Genomic DNA, 19,175 nt, shown 5'->3' on the forward strand with positions numbered 1-19,175 from the left:
CTGGGTGCACCTGGTGGGTGATGCAGAAGGATGGAGAGGTCCGATGCGTGCCACAAGGGGACTTGATTGTGGGTGAAAACACACCGTGAATTATACTGTGCTTTTGTTAATTTTTCTTTGTCAATGCTAATTGCTAAGTGGCAGCTGGACGTGACGCAGATGGTATAGAATAAAGGGGTGGATTATGTCCTGGTTTAGCCAGGATAGGGTTAAGTTTCCCCAGCAGAGGGGGGGAAGCTCTAGCCGGGTTATTCATAAGCCATGCTGATGTCACATCCTGGCGCGAGCGCGGGAAGAATCGGTGATCGCGTGGGTTGGTGCAGCCGGTTCTCTCACTGCTGTATCAGTATATACTTTGCTCTGTTCATTGTTATTACTGTTATTGTTATTGTTGTTGTTTGTTGTGTCGCTGTTGCTCTGTTGTATTAAACCTCTCCTTATCTCAGCCCCGGGGCTTTGTATTTCACTCCCTTTGTGGGGGAGGGGTAGCAGCCGTGTGGTCTCAGACCCCGGCAGGGGCTAAACCACCACACTCCCTACCCCAGGAATTTGATTTCTGAATAGTCATGCTCAACACCTCTCTCATCTCCAAAGAATACTATGTAACAATTTCCTGATGCCTACATAATTGTTCATATGCTGCAATTTATTTCCATGTGTTATGTTGCACAGATTTTTAATTCTTATATAAACCCATCAGTAAACCATTCACCATAAAATCACTTCTCCAGAATGGGTGAACATAGGAACAGTGATTATTCTCCAAATTGTTTTGTGTTATGTTGTGTTGTGTTGTGTTGTGTTACTAGAGGCCTGAAATTTGTATTACTCAAGAGCATTACTCTAAATCTATCAACTTGTAGAACAAAGTTTATTCCTGATCTTTTAAAAGAAATTTACTGTTCTTTCTGGTAAACTTTATATCTCTTTCTTTTCCTGACACAGCACTGATGCCCCTGGGAAGCCATGAACCTTCAGACAGTCTAGCAGTGGAAATTGTTACTCCTGAAATCAAGTAAGTTAACTCATATTTTTATTCTGTCTAAGCCTTAGAATGTGCACATAAATGACCATTCCCATCTGGTTTTCAGTGTCTGAAAAATTCTAAGATTCATGTTTGTTCTTCTCCTTCCCTTTGGATTTCCATAGAACAGCACCCTTTATGCTTATAGACAATATTCACTTGACATCTCTCAAGTTTTTCTTGTTTCAAAAGGAGAAACTTCTTATGTGCATTAATGGACAAAAATATTTGTAACAATGGCATATATTGTTATTATATGGGGAAAAACATTAAAATTGCCAAAATTAAGAATAGATTTTAAAATGCATTTGCGTTATGGCATTAGGACAGCCATGCACTATTAGAAAGAAAGAGAAGAGACAGGACTGAAAATCACTGTGGTTTAAGATAATGCAGTCTGTGTTTAGCCTTGCCAGGGTGCCTGGTATCACTGTAACTTGAAGTCATTAAGGGCCACTCACATCTCAGAAGTCTGCAAGCTCTTTAGGAGCTCATTTTTTCCTCTGCAAATGTTGGTACAACTATTTCAACATTTGGAAAGCTGCATATGGGTTCCAGAAACTTTTTAGAGTAGTTAAAGGATATTTTGCTAGTTAAGTAATAACAGAAAAAAGTTGTTTCTCTTCCAGCTGCATTGCTGTGCATTGCTACAAGAGTAGTTCCTTTCAGTTTTGTTCTCTAGCAGCAGAGGAGAGTAATGCTTTGAGGCAGTATTACAAAAGTAGGGGGTTATTGCATGAACATTCAAATGATTTGCATAGGAGAGAGCAGGATCCTAAATGCTGTAAATACCCAGGCACAGCCATGTAGAGTTCACTGCCTCTTTACCTTCAGCAGCTCCAGAATCTGGGTTTCAGATTAACATACATCTATTCTGGCCTCCTTGCTTACTTCAGAAAGATGGACAGTAGCAGTGGCTGAGCTGGGAAGACTGCTTCTTCCTGATCTACAGAGCTGGGCTGCTGCCACTGCTTCTAATGAAGTGTGAAGGTTGAAGGAGGCCTCTGTTGCTGGTGGGAGGGTTTCCCACCCATAGGAACAGCTACTGCTGCTTTCCTATCTTCTCCATGACAACAGAGTTTGGGTCTTTCCACTGTAAGCTAGCAAAAAGAGTATCTGGCCATTCAGACAAGATTTTCTGTTCAACCATCTTTTCTCATCCCATAGAGAAAAATTGTAGACTAGGTGAAAGTGTTTCTTTCACAAGGTGAATTTAGTCTATGAGCTGTTGGTTGGACTTGTTCTAAATAATAAACAAGTGAAGTGACTGTTGTGGGTTGACCCTGGGCAGCAGCTAAGCACCCATACAGCTACTTGCTCACTCTCCCCTGCCCTACCCCAAAGGGACAGGGGAGAGTACAGGAAGAACAAAAGCAAGAAAACTCATGGGTCAAGATAAAGGCAGTTTAATAGGTGAAGGAAAGAGGGAAAAAAAGCCCCAAGTGGTGCAAAGGCAATTACTCATCACCTCCCACAAGCAGACCAATGCCCAGTGTCATGGTTTGAACCCGGCCAGCAGCCAAACACCACGCAGTCACTCTCTCACCCTGCTTCTGCCCAGGGGATGGGTGAGAACAATTGGAGAGGGAAAGGGAGACTTATAGGTTGAGATTAAAACAGTTTAATAATTGTAATAAAATAAAATAATAACAATAAACGAAAGTACAAAGGGGTAATGCACACTGCGATTGCTCACCACCTGCCGACTGACACCCATCTCCTTCCCGGCCAGCAATCCCAAAAAGCCAAGATCCTTCAATCACAGTCCCAGAAGTGAGAGAGAACCCCCTCCTTCCTGGCTGACCCTCCTTTATATCCTGAGCATGACATTACATGATATGGAATATTTCATTGGCTAATTTTGGTCTGGTGCTCTGGCCGTGCTCCCTCCCAGCTTCTTGTACACCTGCACACGGGCAGGACATAGGGAGTTGGAGAGTCCTTGATCTCTTAGCAACAGCTGAACACATCAGTGTATTATCAGCATTCTTCTCATACCAAATCCCATGCTGAATCCAAAACACAGCACTACTAGCTACTAAGAAGGAAAATTAACTCTGTCCCAGCCGAAACCAGGACACCGAGCCAGTCTCCAAACAAAATACAACAACCCACCCCCTTCTTCCTCTACCCTAGTTTTTATTGCTGATCATGACGTTATATGGTATGGAATATCCCTTTGTACAATTCAGGTCAACTGTCTATCTGTGTCCTCTCCCAACCTCTTGCCCACCCCCAGCTTACTGGCTGGGCTGGAGCTGAGTGGGAAAAAAAGAAAACCTTGACTCTGTGCAAGCACCGTCCTGCAATAGCCGAAATATTAGCATGTTATCAACACTGTTTTAGCCACAAATCCAAAACACAGCACCATATGGGCTTGTATGAAGAAAGTTAATTCCATCCCTGCCAGACTCAATACAGTGACATTCGTGGGGGCTGCAGGGGGGAAGACCAAGAGGAGGGAAGTGACTTGCCCAGGTTCATGCAGTAGTTTATTGATAGCTAAGTTTACAACCTGTATCCTTTGATACCCAGATACCCAACTCTGCTTACTACCCATCAGTCTGTTGGACCTTGTTCTCAGATCTAATCTGGGCCCTCAGGCAATGTTCCTCTTCTATGTTTTGTACAATTGCAGCTTCTTTAATCAAGTTTGAATTTAGAGATTAAGAGTCAGTTGTAGTTTCATCTATTTCTAAAACTGGTAAAGATCTTTATGTTATCTTAACACATCCTGTGGTAAACTGTTTTATTCTTTATAGAGAATGGCAAGCTTCTTCTAGTAGATTTTATTTGTTTAGGGAGAAACTCATTCGCCTTCAGCATGAGAACAAGATGTTAAAGCTGAACCAAGAAGGTTCTGACAATGAAAAGATCACCTTGTTGCAGAGCTTGCTTGATGGTACAAATTTACGGAAGAATGAATTGGAGACAGAGAACAGGTAAGGAAGTATTGTTCTCTGTTCCAGTGACTTTCCTAACAATGCCATGCGCTTCTGTTTTAGCAGACTGTTGTCAGGGCCAAGTTCCTTTTGTAAAAAAGTGTCGTTAGCCCTATCAAAAAGTATCTCAACCAGCCTGCGAGTCTACTCAGTCATTCAATTTTGTTTCAGTATCTAGAGCCTGCAGTGTGGGATGAAGAATTCTGTAATAGATTGCAATTGGAATGATGCAAAGGCTCACAGAAGGAACCATATATTACTTCAGCTTCTCCTTCTGTAAAGCAAGTGTAACAAAAAGAATCCCTTATCTTCCCTACTACCCATTCCCTGTACATTTTCCATTTTCCCTTCTGTTTCCTATTTTGTTCTTTAAAAGTATGTTCACAGGTGTTAGAGCTGCTGTCAAGATGATCTAGATTTTGTAATACTGAATATTTTATGGAAGTTTAGGGTGATAAAAAATTTTCCATGATTTTATGTACTGAATTTTCTCTTACTGTAGTATGCAATAGGTTTTAGCTGTCTTGCTTCATCCACAGAATACTGTGATCAACGAGTGTCCTGGTTTAACCAGGATAGGGTTAAGTTTCCCCAGCAGTGGGGGGGAGCTCTAGCCGGGTTATTCAGATACCATGGGACTCACATCCTGGCAGGTCACATTTTTCCTGGCGCAGGAGCGCGGTGCACTCGTGGTTTTGTACATCGTGCTTCAAACTGCTGTATTTGGTAGCTATTTTGCTCTGTTCATTGCTATCACTATTACTGTTATTGTTATTGTTGTTGTTTGTTGTGTTGCTATTGCACTGTTGTATTAAACCTTTCCTTATTTCAGTCTTGGGGCTTTGTATTTCACTCCCTTTGTGGGGGAGGGGCAGCGGCCGCGTGGTCTCAGACCCCGGCAGGGGCTAAACCATCACAACGAGGACAAAGTCACCAGAAAGAATCTTAGACCAGTCACAGCCAGTTCCAGCTGGCTCTGCATCAGGCCAAAGCTGAGCCAATCGGTAAAGTTGGTGATACCTCTGTGAAAACATATTTAAGAAAGGGCAAAAATGCTGGACATGCAGAGGAAGAGAGAAAAAAAGAGAGTGAGAAACAGCAGCATGAACACTAAGGTCAGAGAAGGAGGAGGTGTTCCAGGCATCGGAGTAGAGATTTTCCTGCAGGCCATGGAGGACCTCATGCTGGAGAAGTTGGATATTTCCTGAAGGAATTGCAGCCCATGGAGAACCCACGCTGGAGCAGATTTTTCCTGAAAGACTGCAGCCTGTGGAAGGACTCATGCTGGAGCAGGGAAAAAGCATCAGGAAGAAGGAGTGGCAGAGAGGAACCTTTATGGACTGACTGCAACCCTTCATTCCCCATGTCTCCTGTGCCCCAGGTCCTTCGGGGAATATCCACCTGTTCTGGCATGTGGTCCTCCATGGGCTGCAGTGTGGATATCTGCTCTGGCATGGTCCTCTCCACAGGCTGCAGGGAATACCTGGTCCACTGTGGTCCTTTCCACAAGCTGCAGGGGAATATCTGCTCCGACACCTGGAGCACCTCCTCTCCCTCCTTCTTCTCTGACCTTGGTGTCTGCAGGATTTTTTCTCATGCTTTTTTCCTCATTCCTCATTCCCAGGCAGTGTTTTGCTCTTTCTTAAATATGTTTTCTCAGAAGTGCCACCAGCTTCTCTGATTGGCTCAGCTTTGACCAGTGGTAGGTCTGTTGCAGAGCCAGCTGGAACCAGCTGTGTCCAGCATAGGACAGCCCCTGGCTTCTTCTCACAGATGCTACCCCTGCAGCCCCCCTCCCCCCACTACCAAAACCTTGTCACATAAACCCAATGCAATTTTGAATAAAGAAATAGTGTTGTATCTCTTGCATAGATGTCCTGATAATGCTGGACACTAAACATCTTGGATTTCATCATGTTGTAATTAGTTGTTTCTGAAAAGTAAAGTTTTATCTATTTCCTAGGCTGGTAAATCAGAGACTGCTAGAAGTACAGTCCCAGGTTGAAGAACTACAGAAGTCTTTGCAGGAGCAAGGTTCAAAAGCTGAAGATGTAAGTAGAAACGTATGTAAAACTTATGTTCAAGTAATTGCTATTATCCTACCTTTCAGCTTTACATAATATCTCCTGCTTGTTACATGATGAAGAAATAATGCAGATGGAGATTTCTGGTAGCTTTCCATATGTGCTGTTATGGCCTTACATTTAAACTGTATTTTTCTCAATGAGAAATGTAAAATGAAATGTTTGTCTAGAATAAATAAAAACTTTCTTTGTTGAAAAGGAATTAAGTAAATTTTTTTCCCATCAATGTGTCCATTCCAGTAGTAAACTCAGTATCATTTTAAAATCTGTAATTAGAACAGAGACATTTATAAGAAATTAAGGATACATTGATTTTCCATTTCTTAGTAAAATATCCCAAGGTATATTTGTTTAACTGTTCTTCATTGTAGTAAATACCTTTCTTGCCAGTGGAAACCCAGTAATTGCTGATATAAATGTGTATTTCTAATGCAAGATGTCATGCAAGCCAAAACAAAAAAAGTCAGATGAGCAGTCCTTTAACACAGTGCAATATTTTCTATTTCTTTATACCTAGATACTGTACATTTTAATATTTAAAATAAAGACATTGACACAGAGTTAGTGTGGGAATACAAATTCTAATCTTCCACTGAAAATTTTATTTGCCACCTCCCTTATTTGAGAGTAGAAGCTATAGAACTATCCTGAAAGCAGTGATTTCCTATTTAGAAAAATGCTCTTAAGAAACAACTTATAATTTGTTTTAAAATGGGTCTATACTATTATGTCATTCCATGATATTCTTTGCTGTCTTGGTTACATGTTTTGTGGTAAACAGACTCAACAGAACCTTTGGTCTTTAGCATCCTTAACAGGAGCACCATTTTATAGTGTCCAGTTGAGTGGAACCCTTATTACTAACACTATCACTATCATTTTGATGTAGGAAGTCTCAAAAAGCCCAACCCAATTGATATTGATTCTGTTATGCGTGTACGAAAGGCTGAGAAATCTTAGGGCTTCCTCAGCAGTGCAACAGCCTAAGTAATGCAGCCAGCTAAGTCTCCACCTTTCTCATGCTCTCATAAACATTCCTGCCTTGTTAGCTCAGTGAGATCAGAGCACTGATATTTTGGTATTGGCATGAAGACTAATACAGCTTTACTGACATGCTGTTAGTCTCTCGGAAAAAGGATCTTTGTTGCTCTCAGCTCCACTCTGGCAAGAAAAGTTGTGGGAGCTGAAGGCAAATCATGGTCCTACTGAAAATCAAGAGGAAAACCTCTGTTTACTTCAGTAGAGTCAAGATTTCACCCGGTCTTGTCAAGGAATGCATTTAAATATTCTTGAAATTCAGGATTAGTGAATACAGACAGAGGAGTTTTTAGCAGTTCCATTTGACAAGTTTGATTGTAATATTGCTAAATTTAACATTCTCCTGAAAACTTCTAATGATATTTCTTAAAACGCACCTAGCCTATTATATGTATGTACCAGAAAATGAAACTTCACTTTTATGGTTTAGGAACACAGAGAAAGCATTTATTGATAAGACAGGTCTTTTTTTTTTTCTCATGAGTTTTGTTATTTTCAGCAGTTGACATATAAAGCTTTGGTTTGTGATTTACTTTTTGAGCAATGTGTTTATGAAAGCTATTCTCAGATGTGGAGAGTATTGTAAATAATCTCAGTCTAATCTAATATACCTTTATTTATTGTAATTTTAAATCTGGCCCTGTTTGAGGCCTTGATTTAGACAGTGATTTAAGATATGTCTACAGTGCACTTAAAGGATTGACTACAGCCCATGTAGGTATATTCTGAACTGGTTTGGGTTCAGCTAGTAGCAAAACCATGCTAGCACAGGTTTTCATATGGAACTGTACAGCCTGATGCAGGTACCAGGCAGAGTTGAAGCTCATGATGCACCAGCTGCATTCCTAGCTTCAGTATAAATTTGACCACACCAGTGGTGATATATAGGCACTACCCCCATGGACCTATCTTGTTGGGTTCTGAATATTTGCCTACACGTACTCTTAAACGAGCAGAAAAGGAAATGTAGAATCACAAAATACTTTAAGTTGGAAGGTACCTTTAGGGGTCTGGATGTCTGGTCCACCTTCCTACTCAAAGCAGGGGCCAACCTGTTAAATCTGTTAGGGGAAATCAGGCCAGATCCATCAGCCCGAGAGAGATGAGGCTGCCACAGCTCCATGTCTCTGGGTCCAACCAATAGCGAGGCTGAAGATATATTCCCAGTAAACATATGCATACAGAGCACATATACCACATATATACATGGCTGGCCACACAGATCACAGACAGACACACAGAGCACTCACATAAACACAGACAGCACCAATCGCCTCATCCTGCTCCTCTCTCTGGCTGAGCAGGATAGAGGTCCACTAGTGCAAATATATGTATATATGTATAATGTGGATGCCTTCAGCAGCAGGGCTCAGACACTCTGCTCAGTAGCTGGCCCCTGAATCCCAGTCTCCCCAGTTTCTGGCACCTAGATATAAGAGCCTTTGAGGCTGCAGGCCCACTCCAGTTGCTGGTGCAGTGGCTAGGACACCTCTGGTCCCCCAATAGCCAGTCTCGCCCTTAGAGACACACACACATTCCTGGCTCCTGGGTCACTTCACCTACATGCTGGCTAGTCCAGCTTGATATTTGGTAGCAATCACACACTCACTCACACAACCACCATACTCGCTCCAGTTGCTTGACACTATGGGCACCCAGATGCTCTGGCCCCTGGTCCCACTCCAGTGGCTGGCACTTGATTTCACTCACTGTGGTCTCTCTAGTTGCTGGCACACAGGCACATGAACCCCTGTGACCCGTGGTCTGACTCCAGTCACTGGCACTCAGGTCCCCATACACACACATGCACACAGAATAGAGTTCCTCACACAGGGAAAGAATTAGAAATGGAATTTGATAAGATAACACAGACTGCACTGATCAGGTACAGGGCATGGCCAGACAAGTTTACTGACCAGGCACTCATTTACGTGCGACTGGCCCTTTATTATCCCCTTACCCCTCTTTTTTCCCCACACTTGTTCCTCCCCAAATTACCTAAACCCCTTCCTTTTCCTGCCTTTGGTTCCTCCCCTAAACATCCCATAATAAGTCCTGCACAATCCCAAAATGTTTTTCCCCATAATGTGTCCCATACCCCTAGGCAGCAACCCTCCTCAGTCCAAAAGGTGCTCCAGCATTGACTCATCTTGATTGATTCTATGCCTGGACCTTGGGGCTGATGCTCTCTTGGGACAGCCCTGGGAAAGGCCAACAGGGTGTCCCTTCCTTTGAGTGTGTAATTTGTTATTATATTTCTTAGAAAAACTGGAAAAGGAAAAAAGCAAACGGCCAAAACCCACAGGTCCATAGCTACTGTAAAGTTCTCTAGCTCTGTTTGAACTCAATGGAGTCACTGAGTTATGTTACCTTCTTGGTCACTTGGTGTTAAAGGATTTCACCAGACTGCGGGTATCTCTAGGCTGGCTTTATTAACAACTCAGAGTTGGGCCATCACCTCAGTGAGTGGCCACAGCTAACAAAAAGCACCCTCTATATATATGATATAACATACAGTACAAAGAGTCTTTGGGGATTTTCCAGGAACTTTCAGCTCTCAATTCATCATCAGTTTCAGCAGTCCATTGTATTCCACAGTTTTGACTAGTTCTTATCATTCCGTTCCAATTCCTCTTCGGACACCACTGTTCACTGATGCAGTCTTCGGTCGTCATAGTTACTTATCTTCTGAACAATCTTCATCATAATTCACTTTTAGACTTCTGAGAAAAGACTCAAAATGTTCTATTTGACATATACTTAATCTATGTCTAGCTTTTCATTACCTAGCCTTTCTAAGTTGCTTAAACTGTCAGTATTGTTCCTAGAGCACCTGTGTCCTATTAATTAAACCTATAAAACAATATCTATTTATTAATTATTCCTGCTATTAATAATATCCTAAGAGAAAAGAGTTTTCTAAAGCTTGTTCCTTTTACACTTGGGTTATTTTACCTCCTATTCTCTTTATTCATAGTGTAAAAGACAATCCAGCTTTGAACTAACCAAACAGCACAACACAGGAATGTGATTAAAAATGATATTTTGAAGTGTTTAAACTCCAGCTAAAAATTTTTCTTGGATTACATACAAATTATCTGTATTGGCTTTGTGTTTAAACTTTTCTTGAAAGAACATAGAAAGGAAGAGCAATGAAGTAATTTTATTGATGATTTTATTTTATACTGTAATAGCATTTTATTTTATATTGTGATAGTATCAGTCACAGACTAGGACTCCACTATAACAGGTACTGGACAAATGCAAACAAGAAAGGCAGTCTTTGAGTTAAATATCCAATATTTAATGTCTTGTATTTAAACCATGTGAAAATAACACCAATTCAGAATCTCTTCACCAAAATACATGTATCTCTACATGTTGATTGCAGCCCAACAGACTACATATTGTCTGCTGCTTTGCTACTGCTGTGGTTTAACCCAGGTTGGCAGCTAAGCACCACACAGTTGCTCGCTCACTCCCCCCACAGTGGGATGGGAGAGAAAATTGGAAGGGTAAAAGTGAAAAAAACTCATGGGTTGAGATAAAGTTTGATAGGTAAAGCAAAACCGTGCATGCAAGCAAAGCAAAACAAGGAGTTCATTCTCTACTTCCCATCAGCAGGCAGGTGTTCAGTCATCTCCAGGAAAGCAGGGCTCCATCACACATAACAGTTCCTTGAAAAGACAGATGCCATCACTCCGAATGTCCCCCCTTTCCTTCTTCTTCCAGCTGTGTTCCTTCCCAACTTTTGTGCACCCCCAGCCTACTTCCTGGCAGGGCAGTGTGAGGAGCAGAAAAGGCCTTGACACTGTTTTCAGCACAATTCAGCACTGTTTTCAGCGTAATTTTCTATGAAGAAAATTATCTCTATCCCAGCCAAAACCAGTACAGCTACTACTGTGACCTCAATGTTAAAATTACTTTTCATAACAGTAGCTGCTTTCCTTTGAAATTTTGGTTTGAGTATGATGTTTGCATATGTGTGAAAGTAGAAAAGCATTCACATACTTGAACACAGTATGGATAATTTTTACTAGTTTTCCTAAACTCTCCAGAAAATGTTACAGGATGAAACTGTTAATGAGAAAGTAAGAAAAATGTGCATGTCTGGAAAAAATGCATAGTTTTAAGCTTTTCTGTTCATGAGTTACTAAATAGTTTCTTCTGTTGGTTGCTGTTTTTGCTTTATGCTAATATGTCATCTCTGTTTCCTGGCATGGGTTTCTGCTCAAGGCTATTGTGAGTATGGCTTTCTGTTTACTTAACACTACTTTTACTTTATAGGCATTTATGGTTTTGATCTTAAAAGATTCTCACTTGTATATAAAGTGAGTTTATGATTAAACTAAAATTTGCTTTGAAGCTCACCACCACCACCCCTGCCAAGAGCTTATTCAAATGTGACTTAGCCACAAATCAGAACACCATAAGGTGCATTATATTTACATATTTTTAGGCAAAGAAAGATGTGAAAACGGAGGAAAGCAGATCAATTGAGGATAAAATTTCTGCTGTGCTCTGGTCAGTGGCATTCTACTCCATCTAATTTTTGTGGGGACAGAATTTTACCTCAAGTCTTTATGTGAAATTGCTTTGATGCATTGGACAGCTCTTCAAGCAAATTTTTCACTATCTAATTTTAAATAAATTTGTTGAGTCTAATCTACAAAAGTACTGAATCACCAGTCAATGAAAACAACTGAAATACAATTTTGTCATTAATGGATGTCTCCTATACTGATCCAATTCCAAGAAAATATTTGTGAAGTTATAAGGCATTCTGATTTTGGGAAAGTCCAGAGATATCAAGGAAAGGACAACTACTACAGAAAACTGCTATGCAATTATGACCTAAAAATTGGTGAAATTAAATGGCTGTGTTCTGTTTATAATTGTGAATTTATATATTTTAATGTAACTGAAATGATACTAAGCACCATAATGTATTAAAATAACTGACACATTTAACTTTCTATTTAGTCACTGCTTCTGCAAAAGAAACTTGAAGAGCATCTGTAAGTAATAAAGCTTTCCGTATTTTGCTTGTCGTATGAAATGATCTGCTTTCTATATGCTTAGCAGGTGCTTAGCCATTAACAGCAGTGGGAAGGCAGTAGTGCATTTGAAAGATATATAAAGAAGAAAAATGCAGATAGCTCAGGAATATGTAGAGAATCTGTTATTGAGGCATTATTTTCATTTCTTATGGAAAGCCTTTGACAAATTAAAAGGAGTTATGAAAGAGCCACCATTTTCTGGTGGTTAGAAAACTTTATTTAAAATTGTATAAAGCTTAAGTTAAGAGGAATAATTAATTTCACCCTGAGGAAAATATTTTAATATAAACAATATTTACATTTTTACATTTTAGTATACATTATGGACTGAAAGATAACATTTTAGTGAGTTGGATCTTTCTGTTATACTATTTCTGCACTGTTCTTAATTTTAGACTTTTTTTAAACAGCAAATTTTACTTAAAGAATTGTTCACTTGTTAACCTGCTTACTAGAAAGTATAGTCTCTCTATAACTTTGGGGAGGGGTGAGCCATTCTTCCCAAATCTTATCACAGCTATTGATGTTATACACTTCAAACATGCTTTGTACAATTTATTGTAAATTCTAAAGTAAGTATAGAATTCTGGACTGAGAATGGAGCTGTCTGGTTTTATAATGCTGAATATATGGTAATGCTTTTTAGTATATTTTATAAACATTCCCATAGACATTGACCCACTTGTCATTTGTCCTCATGCCTCACAGCCAAGTCAACTATACTCCCAGAAATATACCATACTCTGAGGGTTTGGGGTTTTTTTTATCACTTAATGTTCATTCAAGAGGATAAGAGTATTGGAAAAATAATATGTGCTTTTATGGTTTGTAACAGTGAGAAGCTCCATGAAGCCAACAATGAGCTACAGAAGAAACGAGCTATTATTGAGGATTTGGAACCAAGATGTAATAACAGTTGTGAGTTTTCTGATATGCACTTCATTTCTTTTAACTGTAAAATGTTTTGCATGCAGGGAATGATCTTTAATATTTCATTTAATATCTATAAAAGCTGTAAGAAAAACAAAACATGTTTCAAGTGGTAGTGGTATGTGTGGTGTTAATTACTCTGAAAGCTATAATGACAAAAAACACGCTACTAATTCTTGAGATGTAGCAGATCACATTTTAGAGCCCACTGTGGCAAAGAATGATAGAATCATAGAATCATTTAGGTTGGAAAAGACCTTTAAGATCATCAAGTCCAACCATTAACCTAACACTGCCAAGTCCACCACTAAACCATGTCCCTAAGTGCCACATCTACACCTCTTTTAAATACCTCCAGGGATGGTGACTCAACAACCTCCCTGGGCAGCCTGTTCCAATGCTTGACAACCCTGTCGGTGAAGAAATTTTTCCTAATATCCAATCTAAACCTCCCCTGGTGCAACTTGAGGCCGTTTCCTCTTGTCCTATCTCTTGTTACATGGGAAAAGAGACCAACACCCACCTTACTACAACCTACTTTGAAGTAGTGGTAGAGATCAATAAGATCTCCCCTGAGCCTCCTTTTCTCCAGACTAAACAACCCCAGTTCCCTCAGCTGCTCCTCACAAGACTTGTGCTCCAGACCCTTCAACAGCTTCGTTGCTCTTCTTTGGATGCGCTCCAGCACCTCAATGTCTTTCTTGTAGTAAGGGGCCCAAAGCTGAACACAGTATTCAAGGTGTAGCCTCACCAGTACCAAGTACAGGGAGACAATCACTTCCCTAGTCCTGCTGGCCACACTATTTCTGACACAAGCCAGGATGCTGTTGGCCTTCTTGGCCACCTGGGCACACTGCTGGCTCATATTCAGATGACTGTTGACCAACATCCCAGGTCCTTTTCTGCTGGGCAGCTTTCCAGCTATCTAATGATTATGTAATCATTAAGTAAATTTTAGGTCCAAGAAATTTTCATTAGTTTCCAGTTAAAACCACAGAACAATATTACATGTTACAAAATTCCACATTTAGAAAATGATAAGACAACTGCAGATGAAGTTCAGGGGCTGAGTAGTTGATGAGTATGTAGTCCTTCCATACTTAACATGCCTCAGTTGTGGGGGGCAAGGCAGAAAGGGGCCTGGTTTTCTGAGTCCCTAACCTCTAAAATTGAGAGCATATTCAGACTTCTCTGATTGGCTTGCTTGAATTGCAAGTTGTTTGTGAAAAACCTTGGACTGAGCTTCTATCTTGGTATCACAAAGACAGTTAAAGTAATTATACTTCTTCCTTTCTTCACATGAATAGGATAAATTGTGTGTGGGTTGTTTCTTTGGATTCTTTTAACTAGACTGAATTATGTCCAAGAAGTTTGTGCCAGAATTATACAAAATTTCAAAAAACAGATTCTATAGTCTTGATGAATACCTACAATTGGTTCTGTAACAGATCAGTGGAAGAAATCTTACCCAGTCATCATTTTAGTGTTTTCATTATGCTTACAGAGAAAATTGTAAATAAGACAAACATAAATGAAAATTGAAAAATAAGGTTACAAAACAGATTAAGAGTCATCAAATATTTATCATTGTCTGAGAACCAGGCACCAATGTTATATACTATTTGATAGATGGTGACAAATTTGATCTTTCTCTGAGATGCAAGTAGGATGTATAGCTTGCACAAGTAGTAATGGCTTGGCACATTCTTAAATCAACACAGGAAATTGGCTGTATGGTGAAACTGTCCTATTGGTCTGCATCACTTCTTGAGAATGATGTGAAGAAAACAATTGGAGTGTTTTCATGACACAATTTTATATAATTTTGTTCATTGCTACCTTTGGGCAGATATGAGCAAGAATCTTGCTTGTCACTTAGGACTGTTAAACTTCTGTTCATTTGACCTACAATATACCATTTTTCATATGTATTTCTGAAGTCCTAGCCGTGGGTTTAATGTCTGTTTAAATGCATGTAAATAAATTTAATGTCATTATTTTATCCTCTAATCCTGACATAAAGCACTCAAAATTGAAGAATTACAAGAAGCTTTACGGAAAAAAGATGAAGAAATGAAGCAAATGGAAGAACGATACAAAAAGTATTTGGAAAAGGCCAAAAGTGTAAGTGTCCGGGTTCCAAGTTAACAATCCTTCCCTAACAGGCTGTGCCACATTTTCACTCTGTAGGAATAAAACTAAATTAAGTATCTATACTTGTGACTACTATCTAACCAAAACCCTTTGTACTACTTCTGTACACATATGTACCCCACTGATACAGATTTATATTAGAGTTACCCTGAAAAATCTCCTTAAGAGTCACAAGTGCCAGTGGATAACACAGAGATGGTGTTAACCCCTTCCTGATGTTATGATAACCTGTTTCTTGGTGGAAGTTCTCCCAGGCTCATTGTTGAGTGATGCAGTTTGGCTGAAGTCTTGTCCATGCTAGGGCTCACATGTTTTTAAAAAGTTTTTCATCTATTTTCTAGAACAAACTTAAAAACCTCGGCCTTTACTGGAATCATTCTTGAGTATTTGTTAGCACTCAAATGCTGCCTCTGATGGGTGCCACATAAGAATGTAGTTAGTTGTTCCCCTCATCTTATTTAGTGGCAGAAACTTCATCACACATGCACTGCTATGGATTCTTCTTGGCTGTAGCAGAACTTTATAAAATTTACATTACTGGTACTGCAGATCCCTGAATCACAGCCTCTTTCCAGATAGAAGTAGTCTTTGAGTTCACAGTGAGGAGTGAGTTGAGGGGTAACAGATAGGTAATCCTTAGCTATAAAGAGAAAAAGGCTTCAAGGAAAGGTTTCACATGCTCTGGCCACATGGCAGTACAGAATGGGGGTAGGAACTGCTTCCTTGTGTCCAAGATATTGAACCTCCAAGGTCTTGCTTCCTCCTATCAACAGATTTGCTTGACAGTCCTGTTAGAGCACGTTTCAGATGATGTGTGATATTTCATGATTGTTGTTTAGAGATAGTCTCCATCATCCTGGTTGACAAGTTAGAGCCTCTGTCTTATTAGGGGAGAGATGTATTTGTACTGTATGTCTGCATTTTAAAATTCTTTTGACATTTTTAAATGTCATTTTACTTTATTATATTGACATGTTTTAAGTCACTTCTATGTCTCTTAATCTGCCTTATGTGGTTATAATGCCTTGATGCCTTTTCCAACATGGAATTAAAAACAAACTGTGGTTTTCCTCTCACAGGTTATCCGCACCTTAGATCCTAAACAAAACCAAGGTGCAGCTCCTGAGATTCAGGCACTGAAAAATCAGTTGCAGGAACATGACAGAATGTTCCATTCATTAGAGGTAACAATCTCCATGTTTCACAGTAGATCTTTTAAGTTTCCTCATTTTTGGGTATAGACTGTGCTTCTCTAATATTTACTGTTCTCTGCAGTTAAACAATTTTAAAAACATATGGGGTTTGTTTTGTTTTAGAAAGAATATGAAAAAACAAAGAGTCAAAGAGAAATGGAAGAGAAGTTTATTGTTAGTGCCTGGTATAATATGGTAAGACTTTCTAAACTTAAAAATTATTAAAAGGTTAATCTTAGTTGTTTCTGTGGTGCTTATCAGGGTCTTTATTTATAATATTTTTGTGTGTAAAGTATTTTCAAATATATATGAGGAAGAAAGCATTCTCTTTTAGTTATCATTATATAACAGTTAATCCCTAGTGGAAAACAATAAACTTGTAAAAGGCTTGACAGAGTTCTTACTGAAAAACTGCAAAGTAAGTCTCAGTTCAGAATATAGAAACCAAGGTGGTTGTTATTTTCAAGTTTCAAAAACTGAAGCATCACTTTGTGGGGAGAAAGGAAGCCTCAGTTTTCTTTTTGTAATTTCAGACCTTTAGTTATACTGTCTTCTAATACTCAAATTCTCTTCTTTGCCCCTTCCCCAGTCTTCTGGTTGTTTCTATTTCATTAGAGTGACAATGCAGGTAGTTTTGTGCACACCTGATACTCTTGTGGCTTTTACCAAGCTATACATATTTGGTTCTTTCATTCTGTTTACTACATATGAAAATGGGTGAAGCACAGGGTCAAGCCTCACTTACAATATTCAAGGCATAAGGGAATTGTATATCAATCAGTGTTGGACCTTTTTGCAGGGAATTCATCTTCAACAAATGTGTTCAACTATTACCTTTGATAGGGTGTGACTGCTTTTAAAACTGCTCTCCTGATAGGTCCCTGAGCCCCCTGTAACATGCATCTCTTTCATCATAGAGGTTAAATCATTTCATTCTGGATTCCGTTGGAAGAGTTTCCTTCTTGCTATTTTATGTTTCTTTCTATGTTCATGAGTAGGAGAGTAAAATGGTGTTTAAACAGAGCATTTGAATCTTTTCAGTATTGTGGTGGTTTAGTCCCTGATGGGGTCTGAGACCACGTGGCCGCTGCCCCTCCCCCACAAAGGGAGTGAAATACAAAGCCCCGAGACTGAGATAAGGAGAGGTTTAATACAACAGTGCAACAGCGACATAACAAACAACAACAATAACAATAATGATAATAGTGATAGCAATGAACAGAGCAAGGTATATACCGATACAGCAGTGAGAGAACCGGCTGCACCAACCCACGCGATCACCGATTCTTCCCACGCTCTGGCACCTGGACGTGACGTCCGCATGGTATTGAATAACCTGGCTAGAGCTTCTCCCCACTGCTGGGGAAACTTAACCCTATCCTGGCTAAACCAGGACATAATCCACCCCTTTATTCTATACCATCTGCGTCACGTCCAGCTGCCACTTAGCAATTAGCATTGACAAAGAAAAATTAACAAAAGCACAGTATAATTCACAGTGTGTTTTCACCCACAATCAAGTCCCCTTGTGGCACGCATCGGACCTCTCCATCCTTCTGCATCACCCACCAGGTGCACCCAGGTCCTCGAGCAAAAGCAATCCCGTGGATGGGTTTGCCTTTGCCCGGCGCAGGACTAACCCAGACCATTTTTCCCAGCAGGTCCCTCATGCGCACCACAGGGACTTTATCCCCGTCTACAACACGTGGAAGTTTTGACTGAGCCGGGCCAGCTCGATTGGCAGATCCTCTTGTGTTGACTAACCAAATGGCCTTTGTCAGATGTGTGTCCCATTGTTTGAAGGTTCCACCCCCCATTGCTCTCAATGGAGTTTTTAACAGTCCATTGTAGCGCTCGATCTTCCCAGAGGCTGGTGCGTGGTAGGGGATGTGGTAGACGCACTCGATGCCGTGTTCTTCTGCCCAGGCATCTATGAGGTTATTTCGGAAGTGAGTCCCATTGTCCGACTCAATCCTCTCTGGGGTGCCGTGTCGCCACAGGACTCGCTCTTCAAGGCCCAGGATGGTGTTCTGAGCAGTGGCGTGGGACACTGGATAAGTTTCGAGCCACCCAGTGGTTGCTTCCATCATTGTGAGCACGTGACGCTTGCCTCGGCGGGTCTGTGGCAGTGTGATGTAGTCGATCTGCCAGGCCTCTCCATATTTATATTTCATCCATTGATCTTCATTCCGCTGGGGCTTCACCCGTTTGGCTTGTTTGATTGCAGCACACATCTCACATCCATGGATGATCTCTGCGATGGTGTCAATGGTGAGGTCCACCCCTCGATCTCGAGCCCACCTGTATGTTGCATCTCTGCCTTGGTGGCCCGAGGTCTCACGGGTCCACTGGGCTATGAACAGTTCACCTTTACGCTGCCAGTCCAAGTCCACCTGAGCCACTTCAATCTTAGCAGCCTGGTCCGCCTACTGGTTGTGTTGATGTTCATCAGTGGCTCGACTCTTGGGTATATGGGCGTCCACATGGCACACCTTCACAACGAGGTTCTCCAGCCGGGCTGCAATGTCCTGCCATACTTCAGCGGCCCAGACGGGTCTGCCCTTGCGTTGCCAGTTGTTCTGTTTCCATTGCTGCAACCACATCCACAGGGCACTTGCCATCACCCACGAGTCAGTGTAGATATAGAGCCTCGGCCACTTTTCTCGCTCAGCAATCTCCAAAGCCAATTGGATGGCTTTCACCTCTGCGAACTGGCTTGATTCACCTTGTCCCTCAACAGCTTCAGTGGT

The 19,175-nt window shown here is 40.7% G+C and overlaps 1 protein-coding gene across 15 annotated transcripts in view; it reads left to right on the plus strand.

The window, feature by feature from the left end:
- Positions 1 to 19,175, plus strand: part of LOC141917857 (protein Hook homolog 3-like) — a 170,464-nt gene that overhangs the window by 95,442 nt on the left and 55,847 nt on the right. For 12 of the 15 annotated variants that reach the window (XM_074811453.1, XM_074811463.1, XM_074811454.1 and 9 more), the window contains 8 exons: positions 946 to 1,015; positions 3,787 to 3,966; positions 5,930 to 6,017; positions 12,072 to 12,106; positions 12,984 to 13,066; positions 15,102 to 15,202; positions 16,312 to 16,416; positions 16,549 to 16,620. In XM_074811453.1, the coding sequence (XP_074667554.1) occupies positions 946 to 1,015; positions 3,787 to 3,966; positions 5,930 to 6,017; positions 12,072 to 12,106; positions 12,984 to 13,066; positions 15,102 to 15,202; positions 16,312 to 16,416; positions 16,549 to 16,620 (734 nt within the window). Of the gene's footprint in view, positions 1 to 945; positions 1,016 to 3,786; positions 3,967 to 5,929; positions 6,018 to 11,547; positions 11,613 to 12,071; positions 12,107 to 12,983; positions 13,067 to 15,101; positions 15,203 to 16,311; positions 16,417 to 16,548; positions 16,621 to 19,175 lie in introns of those variants that run through there. The other 3 variants (XM_074811455.1, XM_074811461.1, XM_074811467.1) reach the window with 2 other exon arrangements.

Source organism: Strix aluco, chromosome W, assembly GCF_031877795.1.
Source record: "Strix aluco isolate bStrAlu1 chromosome W, bStrAlu1.hap1, whole genome shotgun sequence".
In the NCBI taxonomy this organism is placed as follows: domain Eukaryota; kingdom Metazoa; phylum Chordata; class Aves; order Strigiformes; family Strigidae; genus Strix; species Strix aluco.